This window comes from Myodes glareolus, chromosome 20 (assembly GCF_982192425.1).
Source record: "Myodes glareolus chromosome 20, mMyoGla1.1, whole genome shotgun sequence".
NCBI lineage: Eukaryota > Metazoa > Chordata > Mammalia > Rodentia > Cricetidae > Myodes > Myodes glareolus.
The window spans coordinates 46,369,258-46,395,211 of NC_142045.1; the positions used below are offsets into that span (position 1 = coordinate 46,369,258).

The 25,954-nt window shown below is 41.8% G+C and overlaps 1 protein-coding gene across 2 annotated transcripts in view; it reads left to right on the forward strand.

The window, feature by feature from the left end:
• Trpc3 (transient receptor potential cation channel subfamily C member 3) overlaps nt 1-25,953 on the forward strand; it is a 68,483-nt gene extending 42,530 nt beyond the window's left edge. The window contains exons 7-12 of one of the 2 annotated variants that reach the window (XM_087899524.1): nt 1,422-1,686; nt 4,898-5,093; nt 7,230-7,439; nt 10,653-10,736; nt 21,056-21,131; nt 25,112-25,953. In XM_087899524.1, the coding sequence (XP_087755650.1) occupies nt 1,422-1,686; nt 4,898-5,093; nt 7,230-7,439; nt 10,653-10,736; nt 21,056-21,131; nt 25,112-25,254 (974 nt within the window). In that variant the 3' untranslated portion in view covers nt 25,255-25,953. The remainder of the gene's footprint in view (nt 1-1,421; nt 1,687-4,897; nt 5,094-7,229; nt 7,440-10,652; nt 10,737-21,055; nt 21,132-25,111) is intronic. The other variant, XM_087899525.1, reaches the window with a different exon arrangement.
• The last annotated feature ends 1 nt before the right edge of the window (nt 25,954 follows it).

A 25,954-nucleotide genomic window follows, 5' to 3' on the forward strand; every position in this document is an offset into this window, starting at 1 on the left:
TGGAGCTATTACAGCAAATTTTCATTATGGTTGTATGTTTGTCAGGCCTGCAATCCCAGCTATACAGGAGGTTAAGGCAGAAGGACTACAACCTCAAAACCGGCCAGCCTATATAGGCCAAGGTCAACCAGAGTTACTTAGTGGGCTCCTGCATGTGAATCGATGAAAAAATAATAAATTAATTAAATAAGTAAAGGCATAGGGATGTTGCATAGTCCTAGAGTGCTTGCCTAACCCAAAGACCGCAATAAATTAAGTTAAGATAGAATAAATTATTGTCTGGCATTCTTATGCCTAAAATACAGAATTCTGAAGTGTTGTGGCTGGGAGGAAAACTGTAAGTGTGTCTAGGACTCAGTGTTGTGAGGAGAACAGATACTTTAACATTTGTAGGAAGTCTCCAAAAGATCCAGTATGGCAGTGCATGTGACTTAAACCCCTCGTTTGTCATCATCAGCAAACAAGAGTTTTCATGTCCCAAGGACGCTGGCTCAAAGGAGCAAATGGACACCATTTATAATTAAAGAATTGGAATCTTGTTTGTGACGTATTATTTTGACTGTTTCTATAAACTATGTATTCACATTTATTCTTGTGTATTTAGTAGCTGTTGGCTGGAGGGGAATTCATTAATTCGGGCTTCCCTGCTTCCTTTATGTGTGTTTTTAAACATTTCTAAGTCTTGATTTCTGTTTTGATGAAGAGAAATGACCGTGGGCTGTTGAAGGCAGCGTCAGCAGAGGTCAAGTTTGCTGTTGCGAATGTCTACAGTGCACCCATTCTTTCGGCAACGACTTGGTTTGCACAGAGTTAGCCGTCCATTATTTCATTGGCCTGCCAGGGACCAGGAGCTACTGTATACTATTAGGGTACTCGCTCTGCCTCTACCTCTAACATAGTTACACTTCCTGGGAGCCTGCCGCATGGCTCGCATCCCGCAGGGTCAGCATCATCTGACTTGCAATACTCTCCCTCCTTGCTGCTGAACATTTTACTAGTGTTAATTGATTGATGAACTGGTTTTCAAAGTAAGTTTCACTGACATTTTGCCTATCGCATGGCAAAACAGCCAGTAAATAAAGCTGTACCTACGGGGAGAGTGAATATCAATGGTCTCTGGTCCTGGAAATAGTCTGTGTCCACAAGACATTAAATCTCTCTCTTTTGTATTTTATTCTGTTTCTATGCCATGTGAGGCCACCTTGGTGTCTTCATAATAGGGTTTCATCAATTGGAATAAAGATGCTGCTTCTAGTTTAACATTTAAAAATCATATCTGAACGGTTAATTAAACTGCCAGTCATTTCAACCAAAGCAAGAACCGCTTGTCTTTATAACAGATAAGTTTGCAGTGTTTGTTTCACATAGTTAGGAATAAATTAAAAACCCCATTTTTTTTCTCTTTCTCTCCCCTTTTATAGCTAGAGATAAATGGCTCCCTTCTGACCCTCAGATCATATCCGAAGGCCTCTACGCCATAGCGGTGGTCCTCAGCTTCTCCCGGATTGCCTACATCCTCCCTGCAAACGAGAGCTTTGGGCCCTTGCAGATCTCCCTTGGAAGGACTGTGAAGGACATATTCAAGTTCATGGTTCTGTTCATTATGGTGTTTCTGGCGTTCATGATTGGCATGTTCATCCTTTATTCTTACTACCTTGGGGCCAAAGTCAATCCTGCTTTTACCACGTAAGTAAGACATCATCCTAAAAAAAGAATAAAAAGAATCTCCAAAACAGGTCCAGCAAGTGAAGAATGTCAGCTGTCATAATGAAGTCCTTCTTGAGGGCAGAAAACCAATCCATCAAACCAGTGTCATAAAGGTCATTAGTCCACTCTTGGCGTTTAGTGAGATCTCACCACAAAAGAATTGATCATGATCAAGATTTGGAAAAATACCAGCCCGAAAGGGCTATTTTTAAGAAAACTGGATAGCAAATGTCTCACAGTGGATGTCTCTTATATTATATAGACACTAAATTGAGCTTTGTCATTTTGAGGTCTCTTTCAGCTTCTATGTTGATGTGCCCATCAGTAGTGAGGACAGGGAATAAATAAGAAAAAGGACTCTGAAGAGAGCTCCTGCCCCAGAGATTCACCTCCTCTCCAAAGCCTTTCTCGATTAACCTCCATAGTCACTGTCACTGTAAGATCCCCTGCCGTGGAGCTACCCTAAAAGTGAGATTCTCTCTCTCACCCTTGGGCGTTTCGCCGCCGTCGTGGGGATGGGGCCCTCCCTGTGTGCCTCAGCCCCTGCAGACAAGAACATCACAAACCCTCACCAGCTCCCCTTTGTTCCCCACAATGCCAGCTGCAAGCCGGCTACACAGTAGTTCCCTGTAGACAGCGCACAGCTCCGTGTCCTTGGAGACATCGTAATTGAAATAGTTCTTGTAGCGCAGGCCAGAGGCTCACTTTCTTGTAATAAATGACAAAAGAAAAAGTCCTGACTCCATTAGTGACTAGACAGGACCTGCGCGGTTCCCTGCCCTCCGAGCCTCACAATAGTTCATACGACAGATTACATTTTTCTTTTCTCTTTTGAAGGGAGGCCTGGCAGCATAATGCAGTGGAAAGACTATCGGCTGGGAAGTCTGGCAGGCCAGGATTTCAGCACAGTTCTGCTATTTTCTAACTGCGCCCTTTGGTTAAATTACTGAACATTTCTCAGTGTCAGTTCCCTCGTTTTTAAAAGAAGCATGATAGATTTTAAATAAGGTCGCTGTGAGGCTTACGTAAGGCTGGTTATATAAAACCTCTTGCCCACAGTAGGAGCTCAGAGCTGCAGTGTCCTTTCCTCTTTTCCTGCACATACCCAGCCCACAGAGGCTGCGCAGAGTCCAGGCGGGGAAGTCTGCAAAGGAACAGAGGAAGGGGCAGGGTGGTGCCGTGGCAGGTTTCAGAAACACAGAAACCGAGGCTAACCTGTGCAGCCTCCTGCCTCCGCGTGCCGTAACTTCACGCTCTAAAGTTTTAGAAACTTGCTCTCTATGGGAACCAAATGCTTTACTCTCAGTCCTCGTCCCCAGGGACTAGCAATACTTCTAGAACATACGAGGTGCTTCAGAGATACTGGCTGAGTAGTTAAATGAGTAAGTAAGTAAACGAGCATGGAAAACCGTGGGTCTATAGGCTTCATTATGATTTAGAATCAGTTAAAAAATATTTTAAAGTACTGTTTTCATAAAGAGTTTCCTGGGGGAAAAAGAAAATTTCCCACCTGTGCTTCCTAATGAACCTGACCCGTGTGACCATCTGAGGGTTCTTTATTCATGTCACAGATCTGAAGGTCCTATGACATCATGCGCTAAATGCCAGCGGAGAAAAAGTCATGTGAAGGATGAAATCCGGTGCTTGGTGTGGCCAGGGCCTGCACACTACTTGTGCCTGAAGGACTGGGATGCTCTCATTCAGTGGTCTCCCTCCTCTTCCAGCTGAGCATTGTTTTCACGGAGGAGGTGGAGCCGGCTGCCAGAATCTGTGTCCCACAGGCAACCAACTGTGGATCAAATTATTCTTTTAAAAAGCTGTGTCTGTATTGAACATGCACCTTCTTTCCCTGCCAGTATTCCCTAAAGACTGTAGTATTTCAAACAATTATTTGCATAGCTTTGCATTTATATTTGTTACTGTAAGCAACCAAGAGATGGCTTAAATAATTCCAGGGGTGATACCCTGGTAAACTGAAAGTACAGTACCATTTATTTGGAATTCCCTTGCACATCCTCAGACACTGGTACCCATGAGGCTCTCAGGAACTACTTCCCCACAGATGACGCGGGGTGACTATGTGCCAAAACTTCAAACAGGGCTGTTTACAGTGAGAAGCCTCTCCTTCACGGGCTGGCCGGCCCTCAATCTATACATTGTCTTTCATTCTTGGAAGCCATGGCTTCTTTTGAACACTTTTAGAGATTTCTTTTTTCCCCCCAAAAGAAGAATATAAGTATTCATATAGCCCTCTCTTTGGTATTCAGATGACTAAGCAGTTCACCCTTGCTGTGTTTCTTCATTTAATGTATCTTTGCTATCGTTTGTGTTATAAATGCATGGAGATAAATCTGCCTCGCTATCCCAGTGGCTGCACAGCATTCTGCCGTCTGGAAGCACCAAAGCTCTTCAGCCTGCTCCCTGGGTATTGAGCTTGTTTTTATTCTAGGTGAAAATTACTTCATGGCAAGTCATAATGAATAGTGCATCCTTTTTTGAAGTGGATATTCAGTTTTAAACCTAACCCAGGAATTCGGATTTAAATTTCCAAACAATTTCCAAACTTCCATCCTTTCAGGGGGAAAGCATGGGTATTGTGACGCCACGCCAGCTTTCTCCTGATGAGTGAAGCTGAGTGCTGACACCGGTGGGGATACCTGCTAAGTACAGTAACAATAGGGACATTGTCTCATATGCCTGGAATCCTGCCACTGAGAAGCTAGACAGGATGCAGGAGGACCAATTCAAGACCAGCCTGGCCCACATAGTGAAATATTGTCTCAAAAAATTGAAAAGTAATATATCATAACAATTCTAGTCTTAAATTTTTTTGTTAGAAGCAGTTATCAGAGAACTAGAGACATGGCTTAGCAGTTAATAGCTCTGGTTGCTCTTGCAGAAGACCTGGGTTCGAGTCCCAGAACCGACAGACTTAGTAACTCCAATTCCAGGGTATCTGGTGCCCTTTTCTGACCTCCACAAGCACAGCGTGGTCACGGTGCATAGACATGCATGTAAACAACAAACACCAGTACACATGAAGTAAGCAGTAATAGCTTTTTAAAAAGCCATTGTTCGGAGTTTACGATGATAGTATTTCATAGGAATATTTTACATCTGTCCAGCAACTAACTTGTTTTCATTTTTTAACACTGGAGGCTATTCATTACTGTGTTTAATTTTTCAACAGTGTTGAAGAAAGTTTCAAGACTTTGTTTTGGTCCATATTTGGACTGTCTGAAGTGACTTCTGTGGTCCTCAAATATGATCACAAATTCATAGAGAATATTGGATATGTTCTTTACGGAATATACAATGTAACTATGGTGGTCGTTCTACTCAACATGCTAATTGCTATGATTAATAGCTCATACCAAGAAATCGAGGTAAGTGTTCCCCACCCGCTGTGTCTCAGAAGTTTAAGTAAACTATTGGCTAGAGATATTGGCTGCAGGGGGATTGCATCTCCTAGGCCACCCAGCCCTGCCCCTGGTAGAGGATATGGCAGTTGAGTTGATTATGTTCTTTATGCAAAATATTCAGTCCCTGGAAACCACCCTGCTTTGGGTTCCGGATTTGTTGGTTTCATAGCCTTCTTCGGGGGTTTATACTTTTTTTAAATGTCTTTCTCATTTAGAGTTAGTGTCTTTGCTTAGCCGTGTGCTATCTCCACCAAACAGCTATGCCTGTCTGGGGTTTTGAAGACAGTGTCTCATTCTGTAGCTGGGTTTCCCAGGACCTCACTATGTCACCCAGGCCTCCCACTCAGGGTGTTCCTTCTGCGCCATGTTCCCGGGTGTGGGGATCACAGGTGTGCAGCACCACACCCAGCTCCTACATGTGCTTCAGGGATGGATGCCCCTTACATAGTGTCCTCAGCACACACGGCAGGCATGTTAGCTATCTTCTTGTGGCAGCATAAGGGAGGAAGAGTGTGTTTGGGGCTGACAGTTCAAGGGGACTCCTCCATCATGGCAGAGAGAGCTGCAGCTTCAGACAGCGGCTCACACTGTATTCTCAGCCAGGACACAGACTGCTGCAGCCAGCGCAGCCTGGATAGCCGAGACTGGCTGGGGGTGCCGGGATTGAAACACGGAGGCTTCTTTTCAGGTGGAAGAGCAGCAACCTTTATTTTGCCCAGCAACCTTTTATACCTCTACTCCTTCTGTGGAGACCCACTGGCCAGAAAGAACACAAACATCCTTGTCAATTACAGACCACAAGGAAGTTCCCCTGCCGGTCAGAGGGAGTGAGGGCAGCTGGATCACAACAGACGAAGACGATCATCAGTCCTCAGCCCATTTTCTCCACTTGATGCAGTCCTGAACCACAGCTACCCATATTTACAGTAGACCATCCCACCTACGTAAACTCCAAAAACTCCCTCACAAGAGTGCCGTGGGGTTTATCTCTTAGGTGATCCTTAGATCCTGTCACGGTGCTCATCAGTATTAACCGGAACAGGTCCCACAGAGCCAAGACTCAGCACTGTGGATGTCTATGTGTGGGGTTTCATCAGTGCAGCCCCTGAGGACTGCAGGAACCCACTTCCTATACCTGTGGCCCTGTGTCATGTCCTCTGTCAGTGAGGAGCTTTGCGCCAAGCACCTTGGGGACCACTGGGAACAGAAAAAGATGGAGACAAGTCCTGGCCTCTGTAGGATATGTGGCATTTGAGGACACGCAGTACAAGCACAAACTTCAAAACGTAACTGATCCAGTGAAGTGTGCTGGGCATACGTCTGTTATCCGGCACTTAGGAGGAAGTGGCAGGGGGCTAGCCTAAGCTACGGTGTGAGTCCCAGGCCAGCCTGTGCTACTGTGAAATCCTCAAAACAAAACAAATTAAGATGAATGAAGCAAAAATCAATGTATCGAAATGCCATTTTCCCCTTTGCCTTCTAGAGTAAGATGCATGACTTTTCTACACCAACCTGGGATAATGGGCCTGGGAGAGGAGGGAAGGTGCCAGGGAATGAGAAGCGTGATGAATTGAAGAAATGGTTGGCGTGGCAGAGGGAGACAGTGATTAATAGTTTTATCCTTCTTTGACCCTGAATTTTTCTTGCCTTTTTACTTTACCTTGGAACAAAGAACAGGAAGTGCTGGTTACATCTAAGTAGGTGCAGACAGAGACGTGTGGAAGAGAAAGCATCTGAGTAACGTATATGTGAGGCTATATTATGTAGACATGTAAGAATTACATGCCAATAAAGGTAATGAATTCCTTAATTGTTTAAAACATAATGTAGTTACTCTAAAAAATATGTGTCAGGTCTAGAATGTCTAGTAAAATTTAGTAACTGTGGGACTGGAGATGTCTTAGAAGTTACGAGCCAACGCTGTTGTTGAAGAGGCCCAGACTTTAGTCCCCGGAGCCCACATCAGGCGGCTTACAACTCTGCGATTGTAACCACAGTCCCCTCTTCTGGCCACCACAGGTATATGTGCACACACTAAAGTAAAAATAAAATCTTTAGGATTTCGTAACTACTTTAACAATGAGCTTTGCCTTGTGCCAGGACGACAGCGATGTCGAGTGGAAGTTTGCACGTTCAAAGCTGTGGTTATCCTACTTTGACGACGGGAAAACGCTGCCTCCGCCCTTCAGCCTGGTCCCTAGTCCAAAATCCTTTGTTTACTTCATCATGCGGATCGCTAACCTATCCAAATGCAGGAGGAGAAGACTGCAGAAGGATCTGGAGTTGGGAATGGGTAACTCCAAGTCCAGGGTAGGTATTGAGAACACGCCAAGATCCTAAAACAAATGCTTCATGTCTTTCCCCTCGTCTTTTGACGCCTGTTCATTAATTTTCGTGTGTGAACTCACACGATATTGAAGGTAGCTGTCTATTCCGTGGTCTCTCATAGACTAATACTATCTGCAGAGTGTTTCAAATAGTCACTTAGTCTATGTCCTGTTTTGGGGGGGATCAGCTTCTCACGTAAACTCCCATAATATAAACAAGCAAATAAAAAGCTTGTTAAACACAAAAAGACAAGCTATTTCCACAAAATGCTTCCATGCTTTCAACAGGCCACTCTGAAGTTAACCCTAACTTCCGGTCTCCCCCCCCCCCCCCGGCATATGCACGTTCACTAGTGCTATATTTAGAGAGACTGAGCAAAGTCATCTTTCCTATAATGCCATGCCATAGACAGGAGCCAGAGCATCTTCTCAATAGCGATGGATGCCCTTCGTAAGCAGGAACAAACGCCTCTGGGTTATGGTGGCCTTTTGTCACCATGAACTTAGCCTCCATATATAGAGTGGGGATAGGAGACACAGCGTTACGGATGTATTTAAAATAACAGGGAGCAAAGCAGACGAGAACAAATGTGTGAGATTCAAACACCGTTTCTGTTTAAAATTAAAAATGGGGTCCGGCATAGCGATGCATGCCTGTAGTCCCAGCACTCGGTAGACTGAGGCAGGAAGATACAAAGTCAGAAGTCAGGTTGAGCTACATTGTGATTTTGAGACCAGATGGGACTAGAGTGAGATTCTGTCTTAGAAGAAAAATATGAAAATGGCGTACTAAAGTACTATAGACCCCCCAGGGAAACAATAAAACCCAGGTCTTCTTGAGCAAAGGTAGAAGCTTTTTCTCTATTGAAGCTGGGGGAAAGACAAGATGGATGCAATTTAATCCCTTATGTTTTAAGGTAGACCTGTGTTTTCAAGAATTGTAATAACCCTAGAATCTTACTTCTACAGAAAGTGACTGGGAGTGTGGTTCTGTAATACAGAACCTCCAAGCTTGTACAAGGCTCTCAGTTTGAACCCCAGCACTGAAAAGAAAAAAGCTTAAAAGGAAGTGGTTATTTAAGGCTTTTGTGTGACGTGGATATGATCTCTCACCGCTGTCAGACTCTGCGTCAGTGACTGGCTGTCCGTGCCTTGTTCAAATAACATCTCACAGATACGGTGAGGTGCCGTGGCGTGCGAGGAGGCGAAGCCGCTGGGTTAGGCTGGGTCTGAGCTCTGGCTCATCCGCAAGTCTCACAGATAAATGAGGTGATCCACAGGGCTACTGTGAGGACTGAATGGGATGTACTCGCCAAACATCAGTGCCCGTCCTTGTCAGATTCCACACTGCTCTGCTGTGTGTTTGGACTTCATGCAGTAGTGTGAGGCAGATATCATTAGCTCAGTCTTATAGCTGAGACACCGGAAGCCATTACCCCATACCAGGTCACTTGTCTAGCAGCTAGTTCAGGGCATATTGAGGTTTTCCATGCTTAGCCCTTTTCAGTCAGTGGGGGTAGCCGGCTCCAACATCCCGGGCGGTTCCGCCTACTGTTAAGATTGACAGTGTTTTGATAAATGTTTTATCGCTTTAGGGAAGCTCAGCTTCTTAAGTCTTTATTAGCCTCTCTAACGTGGGGGGGGGGGGGCTTACAATGTCTCATGCCTCAGAGAACATATCTTGAAGTTTTCTTTCTGTGGGCAGCAGAGTTCATGGATCTTGTACCTGAAACGGTCATAGTGTAGGTGCCAAAAGCCAGGTGATCAGAGTTCTTAGACCTCTCTGAAGGCACACAAGGAGAGCTGGCCACAGGGTGCCCACCCCTACCATGTTGAGGCATTGCCAGGAGGAAGGAGAGCCTACCTTGGCCTTACTCTCTTTTCAGATTCTCTTACATTGCCAAAGCTGACCTTGAACTTGTGATCCTCCTGCCTCACTCTCCCCAGCTTCTGGGGTTCCAGGCATGTGCCACTACATCCAGCTAAAGCTTGTCAGTCTTACTCATGGGCATAGACATCCTTTGTTAAATGAATTAAATAAAAAAGTCGAAGAAATGCCAGTTTGTTGTTGTTCTGTTTTAGAGGAACGTTAAGACATGTTTCCCTGTTGGAGCAGCTAAGCTCAGTCAGCAGGCAGATACTGACCCCTAGTGGCGGAGAGAAAAGTAACGTCATCAAGCGCAGGTCCTGAATTGCCACAGTGAGGCTCAGGAGGTAGAGAGAATATAATTGGGTGGGGGAGGGCACTTTTGAATCACGTCGTATACATGGCAGCTTGTCCTTGAAGGATGGGAAGTCCCTGCTCGTGCCTGCGTGAATAGGGACAGGGATAGGGTCTCTGCTAGCTTTCTGCTCCTACCTACTCAAAATGTAAGACGAGAAAGAGAGAGAGAGAGAGAGAGAGAGAGAGAAAATATGTGATAGACAGACAGAGAGACAGATAGGTGATAGGTAGATGATAGATAGATGGTAGGTAGATAGATAGATGATAGATAGATGGATAGATAAATGGATAGATAGAGATAGATGATAGATATATGATAGATGGATAGATAGATAGATAGATAGATAGATAGATAGATAGATAGATGATAGGTAAGTCGGTAGATAGATAATAGGTAGATAGATGATATAGATGATAGACGGACGGACAGACAGACAGATAGATAGATGAGACAGAAAATAAAGCTCCATTCTTGAAACCAGTTTTTTCCGAAGGTCTGATTTTTGCTCAGAGTAAGGTGAGATGCTTGGGAAGAGGAATTATTTTAGGTGATATTGTAGGACTTCAGAATGCTTATAAGGCTACCAACAGCTGTGGTAGCTTCTGTTCAGTTTTAGGAGAGGAACTTGGGCTCAGCAGCCAAAGTACTTCAGAGGTATTAGGGTTCTGGATGGTAAATGTTGCATGGCCCCAGGAAAACTTATGCTAGGTAGGAGCCAGCTTCTAAGATACGTTCTTAATGAATAGCTCTGTTACACTGCGTTTTATCAGTGCCTTGATGGAAGGGAACATGTCTCTCATGTGGATGTTTGCATTCGGGTATATTTAACCCCCTCATAAAAGCCAACCTATACTAAATGTTCCTCAGAAGTGCTGACTCCAGAAATGCCAGCCAAGAGAATCAAATAGACTATATTTCTTATTCCAAATGATTGTATGCTAATTTACTAGGTTAATTGTATTTTTTCCTAGTTAAACCTCTTCACTCAGTCTAACTCGAGAGTTTTTGAATCACACAGTTTTAACAGCATTCTCCATCAGCCAACACGCTACCAGGTAAGCACTCCTCGGCCGTTCTCTATTTCTCTAGCCATTGTGTGTGGTTCCTTGTGTGTCCCTCTGGATGTGTGGAGCAATGCATTCCAAATTAGACTGTAGAGCCGTGCAGAACAGGGAGAGGGGAGCATTGGGCACCTCAAAAATCAGAGTTCCACTTTTTTTTTGGTAATCTTTCCCTTTTTCTCTTTTTTGGTTGTTAAAGAAGAGGCTTTTGTTGTTTTTTTTAGTTCTTATTTTTTTAAGATTGAAATTCTTTGTTTCTTATTTTAAGATTGAAGTTTGAACCCAGGTCCTTGCCTACGCTGCTGTCCTAGTCTTTTTTATTTATTTTATTTTATTTTATTTTATTTTGAGTCAGAGTCTCATTAAGGTTCCTGGCTTGACTTCCAACTCGGTTACCTGGACAGGCTAAGGATTTTCAGTTCTCCTACCTCAGTCCCTCCAGAAGCTGGGAATTCAGGCCTGTGCCGCCAGACTCAGCAGGAAGAATTGCTTTTGCGGTGTTGACAACAAAGTGTTTCTATGGTTTTGAAAAGTTAGATTTATATATTTTATGTGAGGCCATTTTGCCTATGTGTACATCTGTACACCTCATGAATGTTTGGTGCCCACGGGGGTCAGAAGAGGGCATTGGGTCCCCTGGAACTGGAGTTACAGATGGTTGTAAACCACCATGTGGGCACTGGGACTCAAGCTTTGCTCATCTGCAAAAACAAGAACCCTTAACCACTCAGTCATTGCTGTAATTTTCAAAAAACAGATATTTGCATAAGCCCTGCCCTGGAGAAAGGACTAAAAAAATCTTAGAATATTAGGATTATATTAGAATAGTGATGCTCTCGTATGAAAACACTAGTATGAGTTCCACTAGTGTTTATTTCCATGAAATCTCTTTCGCGAATGATTGCTGTTGTTCTGTCAGTACAACCTAAAAATACCTTTTGAATGGTGATGTCATACGCAGATTTGGACACTGTTATCTAGCGCAGAAGAAGCTATAGTGCTTTGTTTCATCTGGCTAGTCCTTTTGACCCTCATATGAGGGCTTTAGACCCTAATATGTCTAAGGTGTAGAGAGGATCAAGACATCTCTAGCGTCTGTGGTGTTAATCAATGAGAATAACCCACCTCTGCGTACTGTTTCCTTAGAAGAGAAAAACTTGGCAAACTTGATTCACACATTGGTTGTTGAAGTCTTTCTTTGTTTTGATGACTTTATGGTCTGTTAGATGATGGTGCTTAGTTCATTTCATCCCCCCATCGTCCACTGATAGAAATAAAGCCAGGATGTTTATTTTAGCCTAACAGAAATAGTCAAGTGTTTTTACTGTGTGTTTGTCATGGATGAACTTGGCCATGTTATGTTTGATGATCCATGTGCTCTTCTTGATGACTTTCCAATTAAGAGGAATTTTTAATAGTTAAACTGTCAGCCTTTACCTGTGATCTGAGCTAAGGATGTTTTTACCAGTGTGTGAATGCCTTCGATTGTTTTAGCTGTTATTTTCCTGCACTGGACTTTTTAATTTTTAAAGTCAACTTTACAAGCTCTTGTGGCTTTGGGAATTTATGTGCTATTAAATACCTAGTATGTAATGACCTTTAAACTTATATACATTCAGTTCTTTCACTTTTCATGTGAAATAGTCAATCCATGTGGAATATACTTGAATATAATGATGCCTGAAGGTCTAGATTTATTTTTTCCAGATGATTATGTCCATCTATGGTCATTATGTTGAATATTGTTTTGTTTTCTATTGACTTTTCATTTACTAAATTCCTATAGCAAGTTCCTAGGTGGGTGTTTTTGTATTAGGCTCCATTTTCTGTCTAGGAATACTATGTGACCATACATAGTTTTAAAAAAATCAAACAAAACGTATGCAAGTTGATATCCTTCCTTTCTTCAGGACTTTTATTTTGCAAAATTACCTGACTATTCATTTATTATATTTTTTGGAAGTTTGGAGTTTTAATTAGCCTGTCTAGTTCAAACAATCTCTGGCTGGTGTTTTAAGGAAGATTGGGTTAATGTTTCAGGACTTGACTCTTTCTGGTGTCTCTTTTCTGGATTTTTTTTTTTTTTTTGATGCGTGTGTGTAGTTGATTGGTTGGTTGGATGGATGGATTTTTCTGATGTTTATTTGGTTTAGTTAATCTGAGATAACATCTCCTAAAGCTCAGATTGTCTTTAAACTCAGTATGTAGAAGAAGTTGGCCTTGAACGCCTGATTCTACTGCCTCTACCCACTACATGCTGGGATGTACAGGTGTGTTGCCATCATGCCCAGATCTGTACAGGCCCTTGTGTCTTGTGTCATTATAGTTAATATATTCAGTTGGTTAAAAAGTCTCCCAGAACAGTCAAACAGCAACTACTGAAGGGCTAAAAGATGATAGAATGGATTATTATTTATTCTTATGTTCAAAAGTTCAGGTCGCCAAGCCCTTCTGGAATGTGACTGAGAGTGTCCGATGAGACCCAGACCGTCTCTGTCTATTGCTGCTGCTGTGACAAAGGGTGTGTACCACTGAGCCTGGCTTTAAACACAGCAAATTTTGAAGGGGAAAGCTTTATGCCTCTATACATAAATTTCCCTGAGATACCTTATTTATTTTTCCTTTGGTGAGGTTTTGTTAAGGAGAAACTTTGCTCAGATTGCTTCTAGAACTCTTGAACTCCAGAAAAAAAATTACAGCAATCTATTTTCCCTTTAGGCAGTAAGTGCAAAATTCCATAGACTTTTCTTAAGCATAGTTTCAAGAGACATGTAAATATCTTGCAGCATATTACACTAGAAGTTTAGTTTTCCGGCTTTACTAAGTAATACCACTAGCACCTAACGTATCTCAGCAGAAACTGCGCGTCTTGATCTGCAGTGGTTTGTGGGCCGGGTTCTGTGACCTGTCATGGAGCTGGAAAACAGAGGCTCCTGAGTTCTTTAGGATCATTCATCTGCTAAACAAAGGCTTTCAGTCAAGCTCAGGTGTTCTCTTTTTACTCCCAACACGTCTGCCTCACCTTAACTCTTATTTGTGTATGTGTGTTGTATGTTCATGCAGGTATGCGTGTGTGCAAGTGTACACGTGTGTGAATGTGCTAGGTGTCTTCCTCGTCACTTTCCACCTTATCTCTCAATGAACTCAAAACTGTGTATTTGGCTAGGAGGCTGGCCAGTGAGCCCTGGGGACCCACCAGCCTCTCCCTTCCCTCAATGGTTTCATGAGCATGCTGTAAACCTGAACTCAGATCCTCGTTCTTTTTCTTTTTTTAAATCAAGGTCTCTCAGTGTAGCCCTGGCCATCCTGGAACTCACTCTGGAGACCAAGCTGGCCTCGAACTCAGAGATTCGCCAGCGTCTGCCTCTTGAGTGCTGGAATTAAAGATGTGTGCCACCACACCCAGCCTAGGGCTTCATTCTTACATAGCAAGCACTTTGCCAATTCAGTCATTTCCCCACCTCAATTTTTAAGAGGTTTTAGGCTGGGCGTGGAAGCAAGTACACATCTGTAAGATCAGTGTCTATGAGGCTGAGAAAGGAGTATAGTGGATCTGAGGGCAGACTGGGCTACATAACCAAGACCTTGTCTCAAAACAACAACAACAACAACAAAATAAAAGTTGTATTTTATTCTTTGGTAAGAGGTTTCTAAGAAAATCGTTTTACAGGATATCATTTTAAATCCATACTTAGTCTTACTTTCTTTGGCAACCAAGGTGCTTACAGCACTGTGGATGCTTATTTGTTTACCATGACCATATTATGCCGCCACACCTTGCTTTAATAAATGCTAATGTTTTGACGTGTTCTTCTGGCATTCTTCAGTCATTGATGCAAGGAAAACACTCTGCGAGTTTGTTTCCCTCCCTAGATAAAGAACGTCACCTTCTTCTTAGGTCTCATGTCTGCTTTTCTCATCCCTACTTTTGTATATTTTACCACTTATAAAAATTTATCCATAGCATCATACATTAGCTTTAGGGGGGAGTGTTTGTCTGGGTTGGTTTGTAAAGATTTATTATTTTTTTTAATTAGAAGAGGGTGGTGTGCATACATTGAGTGCAGTGCCTGTAGAAAAGGCTTCGGATCCCCTGGAGCTGGAGCTGTATACAGGTGGTTGTGGGTTGCCTAGCATGGGTATTGGGAATCGAATTTGGTTCCCCTGGAAAAGCAGTACGCATTCTTAACTGTTGAACTGTCTCTCCAGCCCCTTACCTGTGTATTTCCTATGTATACAAATAATATAATAAAAATTGTTACAGATACGCCTTTTTGTTGTTAAAAGTTTTCCATATTGCTACATGGATACCTCATTTTTAACTGTTGTGTGATTTTCCATTGTATCAACAAACCACTTTGTTTACTTTTTTCAAAGAATATTTAATTTCACTTTCTATTTTTGACTATTATTAATAGTACTATATGACTATCATGGGATATGTCTCTTTTCACATTAAAAGAGATTTTTCTAATTACATTTTTTAAAATATTTATTTATTATGCAATATTCTGTCTGTGTATATGCCTGCAGGCCAGAAGAGGGCACCAGACCTCATTACAGATGTTTGTGAGCCACCATGTGGTTGCTGGGAATTGAACTCAGGACCTTTGGAGGAGCAGGCAATGCTCTTAACCACTGAGCCATCTCTCCAGCCCTCTAATTACATTCTTAAAAGTAGTTGTATTTCTATTTTCAGCAGGAGGTACACATAAGGACTTCTTAACTTCCTCACAAGCACTTGAACTTATAATTTTAAAAAAGAGAGAAAAGAAAGAGAATGTCAACTACAAAACAACTGGCCTATATGCTCCAAAACTGATGCATCATGGTGCCCATCTATAACCTTAACTCCCAGGAGGCTAAGACAAGAAGAATGCCAGGAGGGGCTAGTGAGATGGTTCATGATTCATTAGTACATAATGCTCTTGTGAGATAGCTCATTAGTACATACTGCCCTTGCAAAGGACTTGAGCCATGGAAGGCGGCTCATAGCCACCTATAACTCCTGATCCAGGGAGTCTCAGTCCCTCTTCTGGCTACTCACATGCACATACCCCCACATGGGAACACACAGATATAGATAGATGGATAGATAGATAGATAGATAGATAGATAGATAGATAGATAGATAGATAGATAGGATAAAATAAAAGTTTAAAATTAAAAAATAAAAGTGACACTGTGTTAGAGATCAGCACTGGGTTGGGGAAATGGCTCATTGGGTAAAGAATTTGCCACACAATTGTGAAAACTTGAGTATGGATCCCCAGAACTCATATAAAACTTAACACAATTGTGCTTGCCTATCTGTAATCCTGTGCTCCTCCAGTGAGGGTGGTGGCAGAGAGGAGACTCCCCAGAAGCTCAGGCCAGCTGCCCTGGTGTGTGCAGTGGCAAATGAAAACCTCCTCACACAAGGCAGAAGACAAGGACCATGCCTCTGGCTTCCACACATGTGTGTCACATGTGTATGCAGTCACTTTCACACAGACGTGCACACATCTCATACACACACACACACACACACGATGTCACATGCATGCAGTCTCCTTCACAAAGAAGTGCACACATCATACACACACGCATACACACACACACATGCTGTCACATTTGTATGCAGTCGCCTTCACATAGACGTGCACACATCACACACACACCAGTTAATTTATTCATTAATTAATTAACAAATCAATGATGCATGATGTCCAAAAAGAACATTGTGTGTGTCTATAAACATTTAAATCTAGGTTCTGCATAGGAAAGAAATATTTCTCTTACCACAGTGATCTCCAGTTCTGTTCTTTTTCCTACGTATGTTATGATTCCATTCTTCTTTAGAACAGAACTAAATTCCCTATGTATGTGTACATTTTCTTAATCCATCCATTGATGGACATTTTGGCTGGTTTCAAGCCCTGTCGACAGTGAAGAGTGCAAAAATAAACTAGAATGCATGGTAACCCCTCTGCTGTGTTGACTTGGGGCCCCTACACACGTACCCAACAGAAGTAGAGCTGGGTCATCTGCTAGTTCTCTTTCAGTTTCTCGAGGACCTTCCACCTGATTTCCATAGTGAGATAATTTGTTTGTCAGGCAATAAGAGCAGAAGTTAGTCCGTCCTTGTTCCTGCCTATGTTTTCCCTCTGTTTTCCCTCTGTTTTCCCTCTGACTTAATCACCTGGAGCAAACCTGCAAGTCCACAGGACTACACAGTTAGTAGGGGTAGGTCATTTGCTCCTTTTCTCAGAGACAAGTATAATTTTAACAAGCTGTAGAGGAAGCACTCCTCACTTTCTCATGGAACAATCAGAGAACAAAAGAGTTGTAGGACCCAGGGGTTCGTGTTTCTCAGGCATTTTCCTTGTGGGTATGAGTGAGCCCCAAGGAAGCGGTATGGACCCAGATGCTGGTGAAAACGTCCTTAGACTGTAAGGTAACTGGTGTTCTCTGTAACCAACTTGAACTTCTTATTAATCCAGGGACAATTGGGGTGGGGGGAATCTCATTTGATTTAAGACCGCATTTCATGGCTATTTTTCAGAGCAGTGGTCCTCGACCTGCCTAGTGCTGCAACCCTTTAATACAATGCCTCGTGTTGTGGTGGCCCCCAACCATAAAATTACTTTGTCGCTACTTTATAACTAATTTTGTGACTGTTACGAATTATAATGTAACTATCTGACATGCAACCCACAGGTTGAGGACCCCTGTTTCAGAGCATCAAGAATGTCTCCCTACAAGTTTTCATTCATACATTTACACCTTCAATCCACTTGCCTCATTTGTAGCTACTGTGTGTGGCAAGGATCAACTTCTTGGCTTTCCTACAGGACAGTCTATGACCCAGCACTACGTGTGAATGATCTTTTCTCCATCTCTTTAAAAATAGTTATTGTTGGGGCTGGAGAGATGGCTCAGCGGTTAAGAACATTGCCTGCTCTTCCAAAGGTCCTGAGTTCAATTCCCAGCAACCACATGGTGGCTCACAGCCATCTGTAATAAGATCTGGTGCCCTCTTCTGGCCTGCAGGCATACACACAGACAGAATATTGTATACATAATAAATAAATAAATATTTTTAAAAATAGTTATTGTTTAATTTATTATCTTTATTAATCGCCATTTTATTTTATTTGAATGGGTATTTTGTCTGTGTTTATGTCTGTGCATCATATACATGCCTGAAAAAGGCATTAAGTACTCTGGATCTGATGTTACAGACAGTTATGAGCCACCATGTGGGTGCTGAGACTTGAACTCGCAAGAGCAGCCAGTACTCTTGATTACTGAGCCATCTCTCCACCCCTTTATGTATGTATGTATGTATGATGTATGTGTGTGCGTATGTGCATGAGCGTGCTTGTGTGTATACTACAGTATAAAACTGGCTCTCAATAAATGGTGAATGAATAAGTGAGCTTAAAATCTGTCTTTCTGGTCTGATTTCCTTTGAATGAAGAGCCAGGTCAATCCAAGCTTTTCTCAGAAGCTCTGATGGAAGGACAAAGGGAACACTAGTTCTGTGTCTTTGACTGGGAGCACAGTTGGCAAGGTTGTGGCTGGAGCTAGGGTTGAGGTCTCGAAGGAGTTAAGGATTCAGGGCCTGTGAGCCTACCTTTTCCCTCTGAAGGCCTGTGGTCATTCGTCTTAAGGCAGCTGTGCCTGAGGTATCCTATGTTCTCTTTGCCAACACTGTTTGATTTAGCTTTCTGCTGACCTTGGCCCATTCTCCTCTTGTAAAATAGAATATAACATGATGCATTTCTTAATAGCTTGCTTGACATAAACCCTCAGATTATGCAAGACTCTTGGTCCTGGCTCCTGTCCTAGCTCCCTGTTGTCTCTATTTTCTCATTCCCAGTCCTCCCACCTGGCAGTTTGGGATGCTGATTCCTGCAGGTTCGGGTTGGAGTATGACTGGGGACACAGGATTTTTAACAGCATGGGATCTCTGCTGTCAGATCGCTGTCATTTTTCTCTAACACTGGCATTTCAGATTGCCCTAACACCCCTCCCCCCTTTTAGTCACCTTAATATCTCACAGATAACTTAGATTCAAATGTTTTACTGCCTTGGATGTTTTTTTTTTTTTCCCATTCTCATAATGACTACCTTTTAGCTCAGGCTCCCCCATCCCTTTCCTGAATCATCTTTTAAGTGTGATAGTTTTATATATGTGTGCACAAGAATTTATACAGTGCATCCTGAATTATGAAGCAACTCATGAATGTACAAAGCCACCACCTGAGTGACAGCAGTATTTGCTTGTTGCCATTAATTTGCGTTTTCCCTTATCACACATCTCTGCCAACATCTAAGAGGCAGGTGCACTCCTAAAGTCTGGATTCCTAATCCTCTTGCTTTTCTTATCAGACGTAGGTTTATCACACGTAAGAATATTCCAGGAATGCATATAGCCTGGATTTCCTGGGTTCTGGGCTCTGTAAGATAGCTTTATACCATGTGAGATACTTTGCAACTGGACATTTTCATTTATTGTCATGCTTCTTTCTCTGTTTGCTTGGTTTTGGCTTCGGTTTGTTTTGAGACATGGTCTCACTATGCAGCCCTGGCTGTCCTAGAACTCACTATGTACTCCAGGCTGTCCTTAAAGTCACAAATGCACCCAAATGCTGGAATTAAAGGCAGGTGCCACTGTGCCCGGCTTCAGCATCATGCTTCTAAGATTCATCCCCTGTGTGTGACTGTGGTTCATTTATAAGATAAATGAGCACAGGGAGATCACACTGTGTGAGACTCTATTTCCCTTTCTTCCTGGTGCTTGTTTAGATTGTTCAGTTCTTGCTGTTTAGGACAACATGGCTTCTTACTCTATTGTCATGTCTCTTGGCCACTTATGCAGTTTTGGGAACATTTTGCTAATGTTGGGCTTTAGAAGATAGCACCAAGTTGTTCCCAAAGTGTCTTGTCCGTTCGCTCTCAAGCCAGGAAAATGAGCAGTCTCCATTGGTCCGTGGCTTCTCCAGCAGCTGTCTTTATCAAGTGTATGCCTTGTTCGTTTTCTTTATTAAATGCCAACCTGCATCTCCCCTTTGTTATAATACATACGTCCTCAGGAATAGACCGTATGTGTGTTCTATAAGTTTGGTACCACTTATGATTCCATTTCTGTGAAATACCTAGGTGCCTTTTTCCTGTTTAAAAATACCAATTCTTTGAAATTTTCTTTGTTAAAGGAAAATACAATGGTTAAATACAGTAATATTTGATTCTCAATTCTTCTCAATTATAGCAATTACTAATATTTTCTCCCATTTTGTGATTTCCTTTTCTGTTTTTTAAATAGTATCTATGTAAATAGAAATTCCTAAATCATAATAAAGTTCAATTTATCTTTTTTTTATTAATTAGAATGCTTATCATGTTTTTAAAAAATATAATCTAAGCCTGGCACACACCTTTAATCTCAGCACTCAGGAGGCAGAGGCAGGTGGATCTCTATGAGCTCGAGATCAGCCTGGTCTACAGAGTGAGTTCCAAGAAAGCCAGGGCTACACAGAGAAACCCAGTTTTACTTTTTGTAAAACCAAACCCCAAAAAAATGCTCTGAAATAATGATATTTTTCCTAAAGAATTAAAAAGCTTCATTTTTCAGATGTAAATTCAACCGGAATTAATTTTTTTATACATGGTTTGAGTTTGGCGTCCAAATTGAGTTTTTTTCTCATGAATAAATATCCTGTAAGAACATTTATTTTGACTTAGAGAAATAGTTGAAATATATGTTGTTATGAGGACAAACATGTAATGCAACAAAATATGTGGAATCCAGAAAACACTAAATATAGCAAATAATAATTATACTCACCACACACATCATACACACACCACACACATATGCCACACACACCATACACATACCACACACATACCATACATACACACCACACACACCGTATACACACACACCACACACACACCACACACACACCACACACACATCATACACAAACACCACACACAATACACTCACACCACACACACTCATACCACACATCATACACACACCACACACACCATTAGTTGAAAGATAACCTTTGATATTTTCCAACCCAACTTTTACAAAAAGCTTTTTCGTTTCTGAGATTAAAAAAAAAAAAAAGAGTGTGTGTGTGGGTTATGTAGTAAGTTCCAGCAGGAAGTAAAAGAGAGCTAAGCTCTGCACCTTGGGAAATTCTCTGAGAATAGTCATGCTGTTCACGCTACAGGTATGTAAGGCTGTCTGCAGAGCGGCCTCGACGTTCTCATGTGTATCATTGCTGATTTAATTATTTCTTTTCGCCTAACAGCAGATAATGAAAAGACTTATAAAGCGGTATGTTCTGAAAGCACAAGTAGACAAAGAAAATGACGAGGTGAATGAAGGTAAGCATCTCCAGCAGAGACACCTTTCTTCATAGCTAACCTAGGGAACACGGGAGCTGAGGCAGGGATACACCGCAAGTTCAAGGCTGCCTTGGGCTACATAGTGCATGCTAGACCGACCGGAATGGCCTAGCAGAACACTGTTTCAAGAAAAGGGTTTGAAGTCCCAAACCAAATAAATTAAAATTGGAGACTAGAACCACAGCACAGATCTAGAGTCAGAAAGAAATAAACCTGGGGCTGGAGAGGTAGCTCAGTAGTTGGGAGAAAGAGCTACTCGGAGGACCTGAGTTTGATTCCCATCATCCATGTTGGGCAGCTCACAGCTACCTGTAACTCCAGCTGCAGGGACTCCAATGCCTCTGACCTCTGCAGGCACCTGTACTCATTTACAGACACCTACACAGACACACGCAGACATGCACAGACACACACGTACACGCACACAGACACACACACATAGAGACATAATTAATAAGTGGAAGCTCTTTTCCAACCCAGATACATTGCTACTGGTTCTGCCTGTCCTGATAAGAGTAAGGCTAACTTAGCAAGCAATGCTGATGAATGAACTTTGAAGCCATTTCCTGGTGAACACAATGAGTCCTTTTCAAATCTGAGTCAACCCAATGGAATATTTTCATAGAAAAAAAATCTATTAATATATAATAAAGGACCAGGAAAAAAATCCTATTATGCTAGCCTATAAGTAGGTTCAAGAAGGTAGTGTTGGGATGGAGTTAGAATGGAGACACAGAAATCTTTTTTTTTTAGCGCTTATTGCTTCTTTTTTTTTAAGATTTATTTATTTATTTTTATTATGTATAAACATTGTGCCTCCGTGTATGGCCGCACGCCAGAAGAGGGCGCCAGATCTCATTTCAGATGGTTGTGAGCCACCATGTGGTTGCTGGGAATTGAACTCAGGACCTCTGGAAGAGCAGCCTGTGCTCTTAACCACTGAGCCATCTCTCCAGCCCTGAGACACAGAAATCTTATAGTTGCCCCACACCTCCTCTGGAGTACAGTGCTAGCTATGTAACGGGAGGAGCTGTGTGGCTGTAATGGTGTCAAAAGTCATCAGCGTTGAACCCTGGCCCCAAAGAGGATGTCAGTGAGAAGCAAGTTTAAACAAAGTTCTTTTCCTGTTGTTGCTGTTTTTTGTTTTTTGAGACAGGGTTTCTCTGTAGCTTTGGAGCCTGTCCTGGAATAACTCTGTAGACCAGGCTGGCCTCGAACTCACAGAGATCCTCCTGCCTCTGCCTCCTGAGTGCTGGGATTAAAGGCGTGCACCACCACCACCCGGCTGAAGAAAGTTCTTAAAAAGAAAGTTGACTGCATAACATATAAGCATATTAGATGAGGTAATTCTTTTTATCCAGGAAGCAAAAGTTCAAGGCTGAATTCTGTATTTACTGGATTCAGAATCAAAGAAAGAAGGTCTAGGGATGATGGGGCTCAGTGTGGGAGAAAGTTCACTCAGGCCTCTAGACTTGTTTCAAACCAGACCACATTATTCCTCTATTTTCTTTCTTTTCTTTTCTCTTCTCTTCTCTTCTCTTCTCTTCTCTTCTTTCTTTCTTTCTTTCTTTCTTTCTTTCTTTCTTTCTTTCTTTCTTTTTTGCCACAAAATGAATCTACAAATGGCTGGTGTGTACTCTTGAATAAGAGTTAAAACTTCCATGGACTGAAGAGATAACTCAGAGGTTAAGAGCACTTGGCTGCTCTTCCAGAAGTCCTGAGTTCAATTTCCAGCAACCACATGGTGGCTCACAACCATCTGTAACGAGATCTGGTGCCCTCTTCTGGCCTGCAAGCATACATGCAGACAGAACACTGTATACATAACAAATAAATCTTTAGCAGGACAGTGGTAGTGCACATCTTTAATTCCAGCACTCGGGAGGCAGAGGCAGGTGGATCTCCATGAGTTTGAGGCCAGCCTCGATTAATAATAAAATAAATAAAATTAACAATAATAAAAATAAAATAAAATAATAAAAAGATTTTCATGGTATGTTTAAATTTTGTGTGTAATGCTAAGGATTGAATCCAGGGCTCCATACATGCTAAGCACATGCTCTATTACTGAGTTACAGCTCATTTGATATTTTATATAATAAAAGAACATACATGCTGGAGCGTGGTAAAACATGCCTGTCATCCTAGCACTCAGGTGATAAAAGCAAGAATATCAGGAGTTCAAGGCCAGTCTTAGCTACACAGTGAGGTTGAGGGTTGGGTTAAATGAGACCCTGTCTCCATAATTATAATTACCAATCATACAAATTATACTTTAAAAATATCGTAAAACTGTCATGATAAAAAGCAACCCTACATTGTACCCCATAAATAAATATAAAATCACTATTTGTCAATTAAAAATAAAGATTATTAATAAAAGGAAATATCTTCAAAGATACATCTCCATGCTATTCTATTATTTTAAAAGATGAATTCTGAGTTTCACAGAGTTTCAGAATGGAGTCTTAGGATCTAGTAATGTTCTTCCTCTAAATTTGCTTTAAATGACAATGACTTCTCTACATCCCAGTTGGATAGCTCCCAGAACAGCCCTGTTTTCCTCTGTAACCCGTATATGCTCAGAGTGCTGCCAAGCTGAATGCGGGAGCAGCTGGGTTTTAACCTCCAAGCGCTGTCTCCCTTGAAGAGATAGGAGCCTGCATGCTGCAGTGGCATCTCTCCTGGCTTCCTCTGCTCCTCACACCCTGGTCTCTGTACCAGATAGACCCAGTCCTGTGTTTATGCCACTGTCTAGTGAGCAGCTCCCTTTGTGTCCCCTCTCTTCATCAAATTTGACTTCAGTTTTACATCTATGTATTTGGAAATTAATGTAATTCATTTTTAGTAAAGCAATGGATGATAACTGGTGTGGGTGTGTCAACCCTCCAAGGGAACAAAAGGACTCCTTATGTCTAGCAAGGGGATAATGTGATTGTTTAGGGGAGGGTGTAACTAGAGGGTTTTTCCTGCCCAGTTCATTCTGAGACTTAATTACAATTACTTGGCCAATGGCTCAGACTTATTACTGACTAGCTCTTACATGTAAATTAACCCATTTCTATTAATGTGTGTATCACCACGCAGCCCGTGGCTTACCAGGGATCTTACTCCTCTTACTCCTCCTACGGCTGCTGGCATCTCCCTGACTCCACTTTCTTTATTTCCTATTTTCAGTTTGGCTTTCCCACCTAGCTATATTTTGCCCTTCCATAGACCAAAGGAATTTATTTTATTCATCAACCAATAAAAGCAACACATATCTGCAGTGTATAGAAGGGCATCCCATATCAGGAAAGGTTATTTGTTTTTGTTTTTGGAGGTAGGATCTTTCTGATCTACATAGAACTTGTTAGATCAGACTGATCTCAAACTCACAGATCTGCCTCTGCCTCCAAATGTTGGGATTAAAGGCATGTGCCATCATGCACTTCAAAAGTATGATTTTACTGTTTTATCCTGTTTCATGCTATGTAAATGCATCTTAATTGTTTGCTTTAACATTATGAGCAATGCTGTAGTTGGCTAACCCTACGCAAAGAAAGACTGGGCCATTACCCAGTGGCGGGGAACTTGCCTGACCTACACAGGAGTGTGCTTTTAAAGATTGGCTTTTTCTTTTTCCTTCCTTCTTTCTTTCTTTCCTTTTTTTTTCCAAGACAAGGTTTCTCTGTGTAGCCCTGGCTGTCCTGGAACTCACTCTGTAGACCAAGCTGTACTCAAACTCAGAGAGATCTGTTTGCCCCTGCCTGTTGAATTCTGGAATTAAAAGCCTATGCCACAACCACCCAGCTAAGGATGGCTTTTCTTGAACACCTTAAAGGAGAATTTGAAATATCTACCTTGGAGACTTTTTGAAGCCAATGTATTCAGATTGAGTGAATTTCACTTTGTCTTTTTGTCTGAATGTAAAGAACAAATCACCACTTACACATATTTTTTTAATACAAATACTCTAGGTGAACTGAAAGAAATCAAGCAGGATATCTCCAGCCTCCGTTATGAACTTTTGGAAGACAAGAGCCAAGCAACGGAAGAACTAGCCATCTTGATTCATAAACTCAGTGAGAAACTGAACCCCAGTGTGCTGAGATGTGAATGAGGTAGCAACCTGCCGTCGAATTTGACGATAGCACAAATGTGGGCAATAATATTCTTAAGTATGAAATACTTGAAAAACTATGGTGTAAAGCTCTAGTCTTAACTATGTTTATCATGCAGACTTTAAAACTAAGCTAGCTGGTAATGATTTCCATTACATGAAAATGATTTCAGCAATTGACCTCAACATTACAAACAGTGACATGCTATTGTATTTAGAAGCCCAGTATTAATGTCACTGACGTTTTTGTTATGTTTGTCTTTATATTACCTGCTAGCCTCTAAGAGACTGTAAGCTCCTTGGGGGACAGGGACCACATCAATGTCATCTTTATGTCTCCAACATTTAGTGCAGTGCCTGGTACATACATAGTAGGTGCTTGGTAAATGTTGAAACCAACTGACCTGAACAGCCAATAGCATCCAAGAACAGACAAAAGACCATCGCTATGTAGCATACCCTCTCAGCCAAATGCTGAAGTGATTTTTTTAAGAATAGAAACTGAAGACGTTCTACAACCAGCTATGACTTGTTGAGATTTTTCTTAGACTTTTAGGCATCACTGACAATCCTAAGACCTTTGGAACTCAAGTGGCGAATTTCACAGTGAAATGAGCTAATTGAAAATATAGTTACCCCACATATTTAAGTTTCATAGGATTGTTCAAAAACAATCATTAAAGATTTTTCTAAAATATAT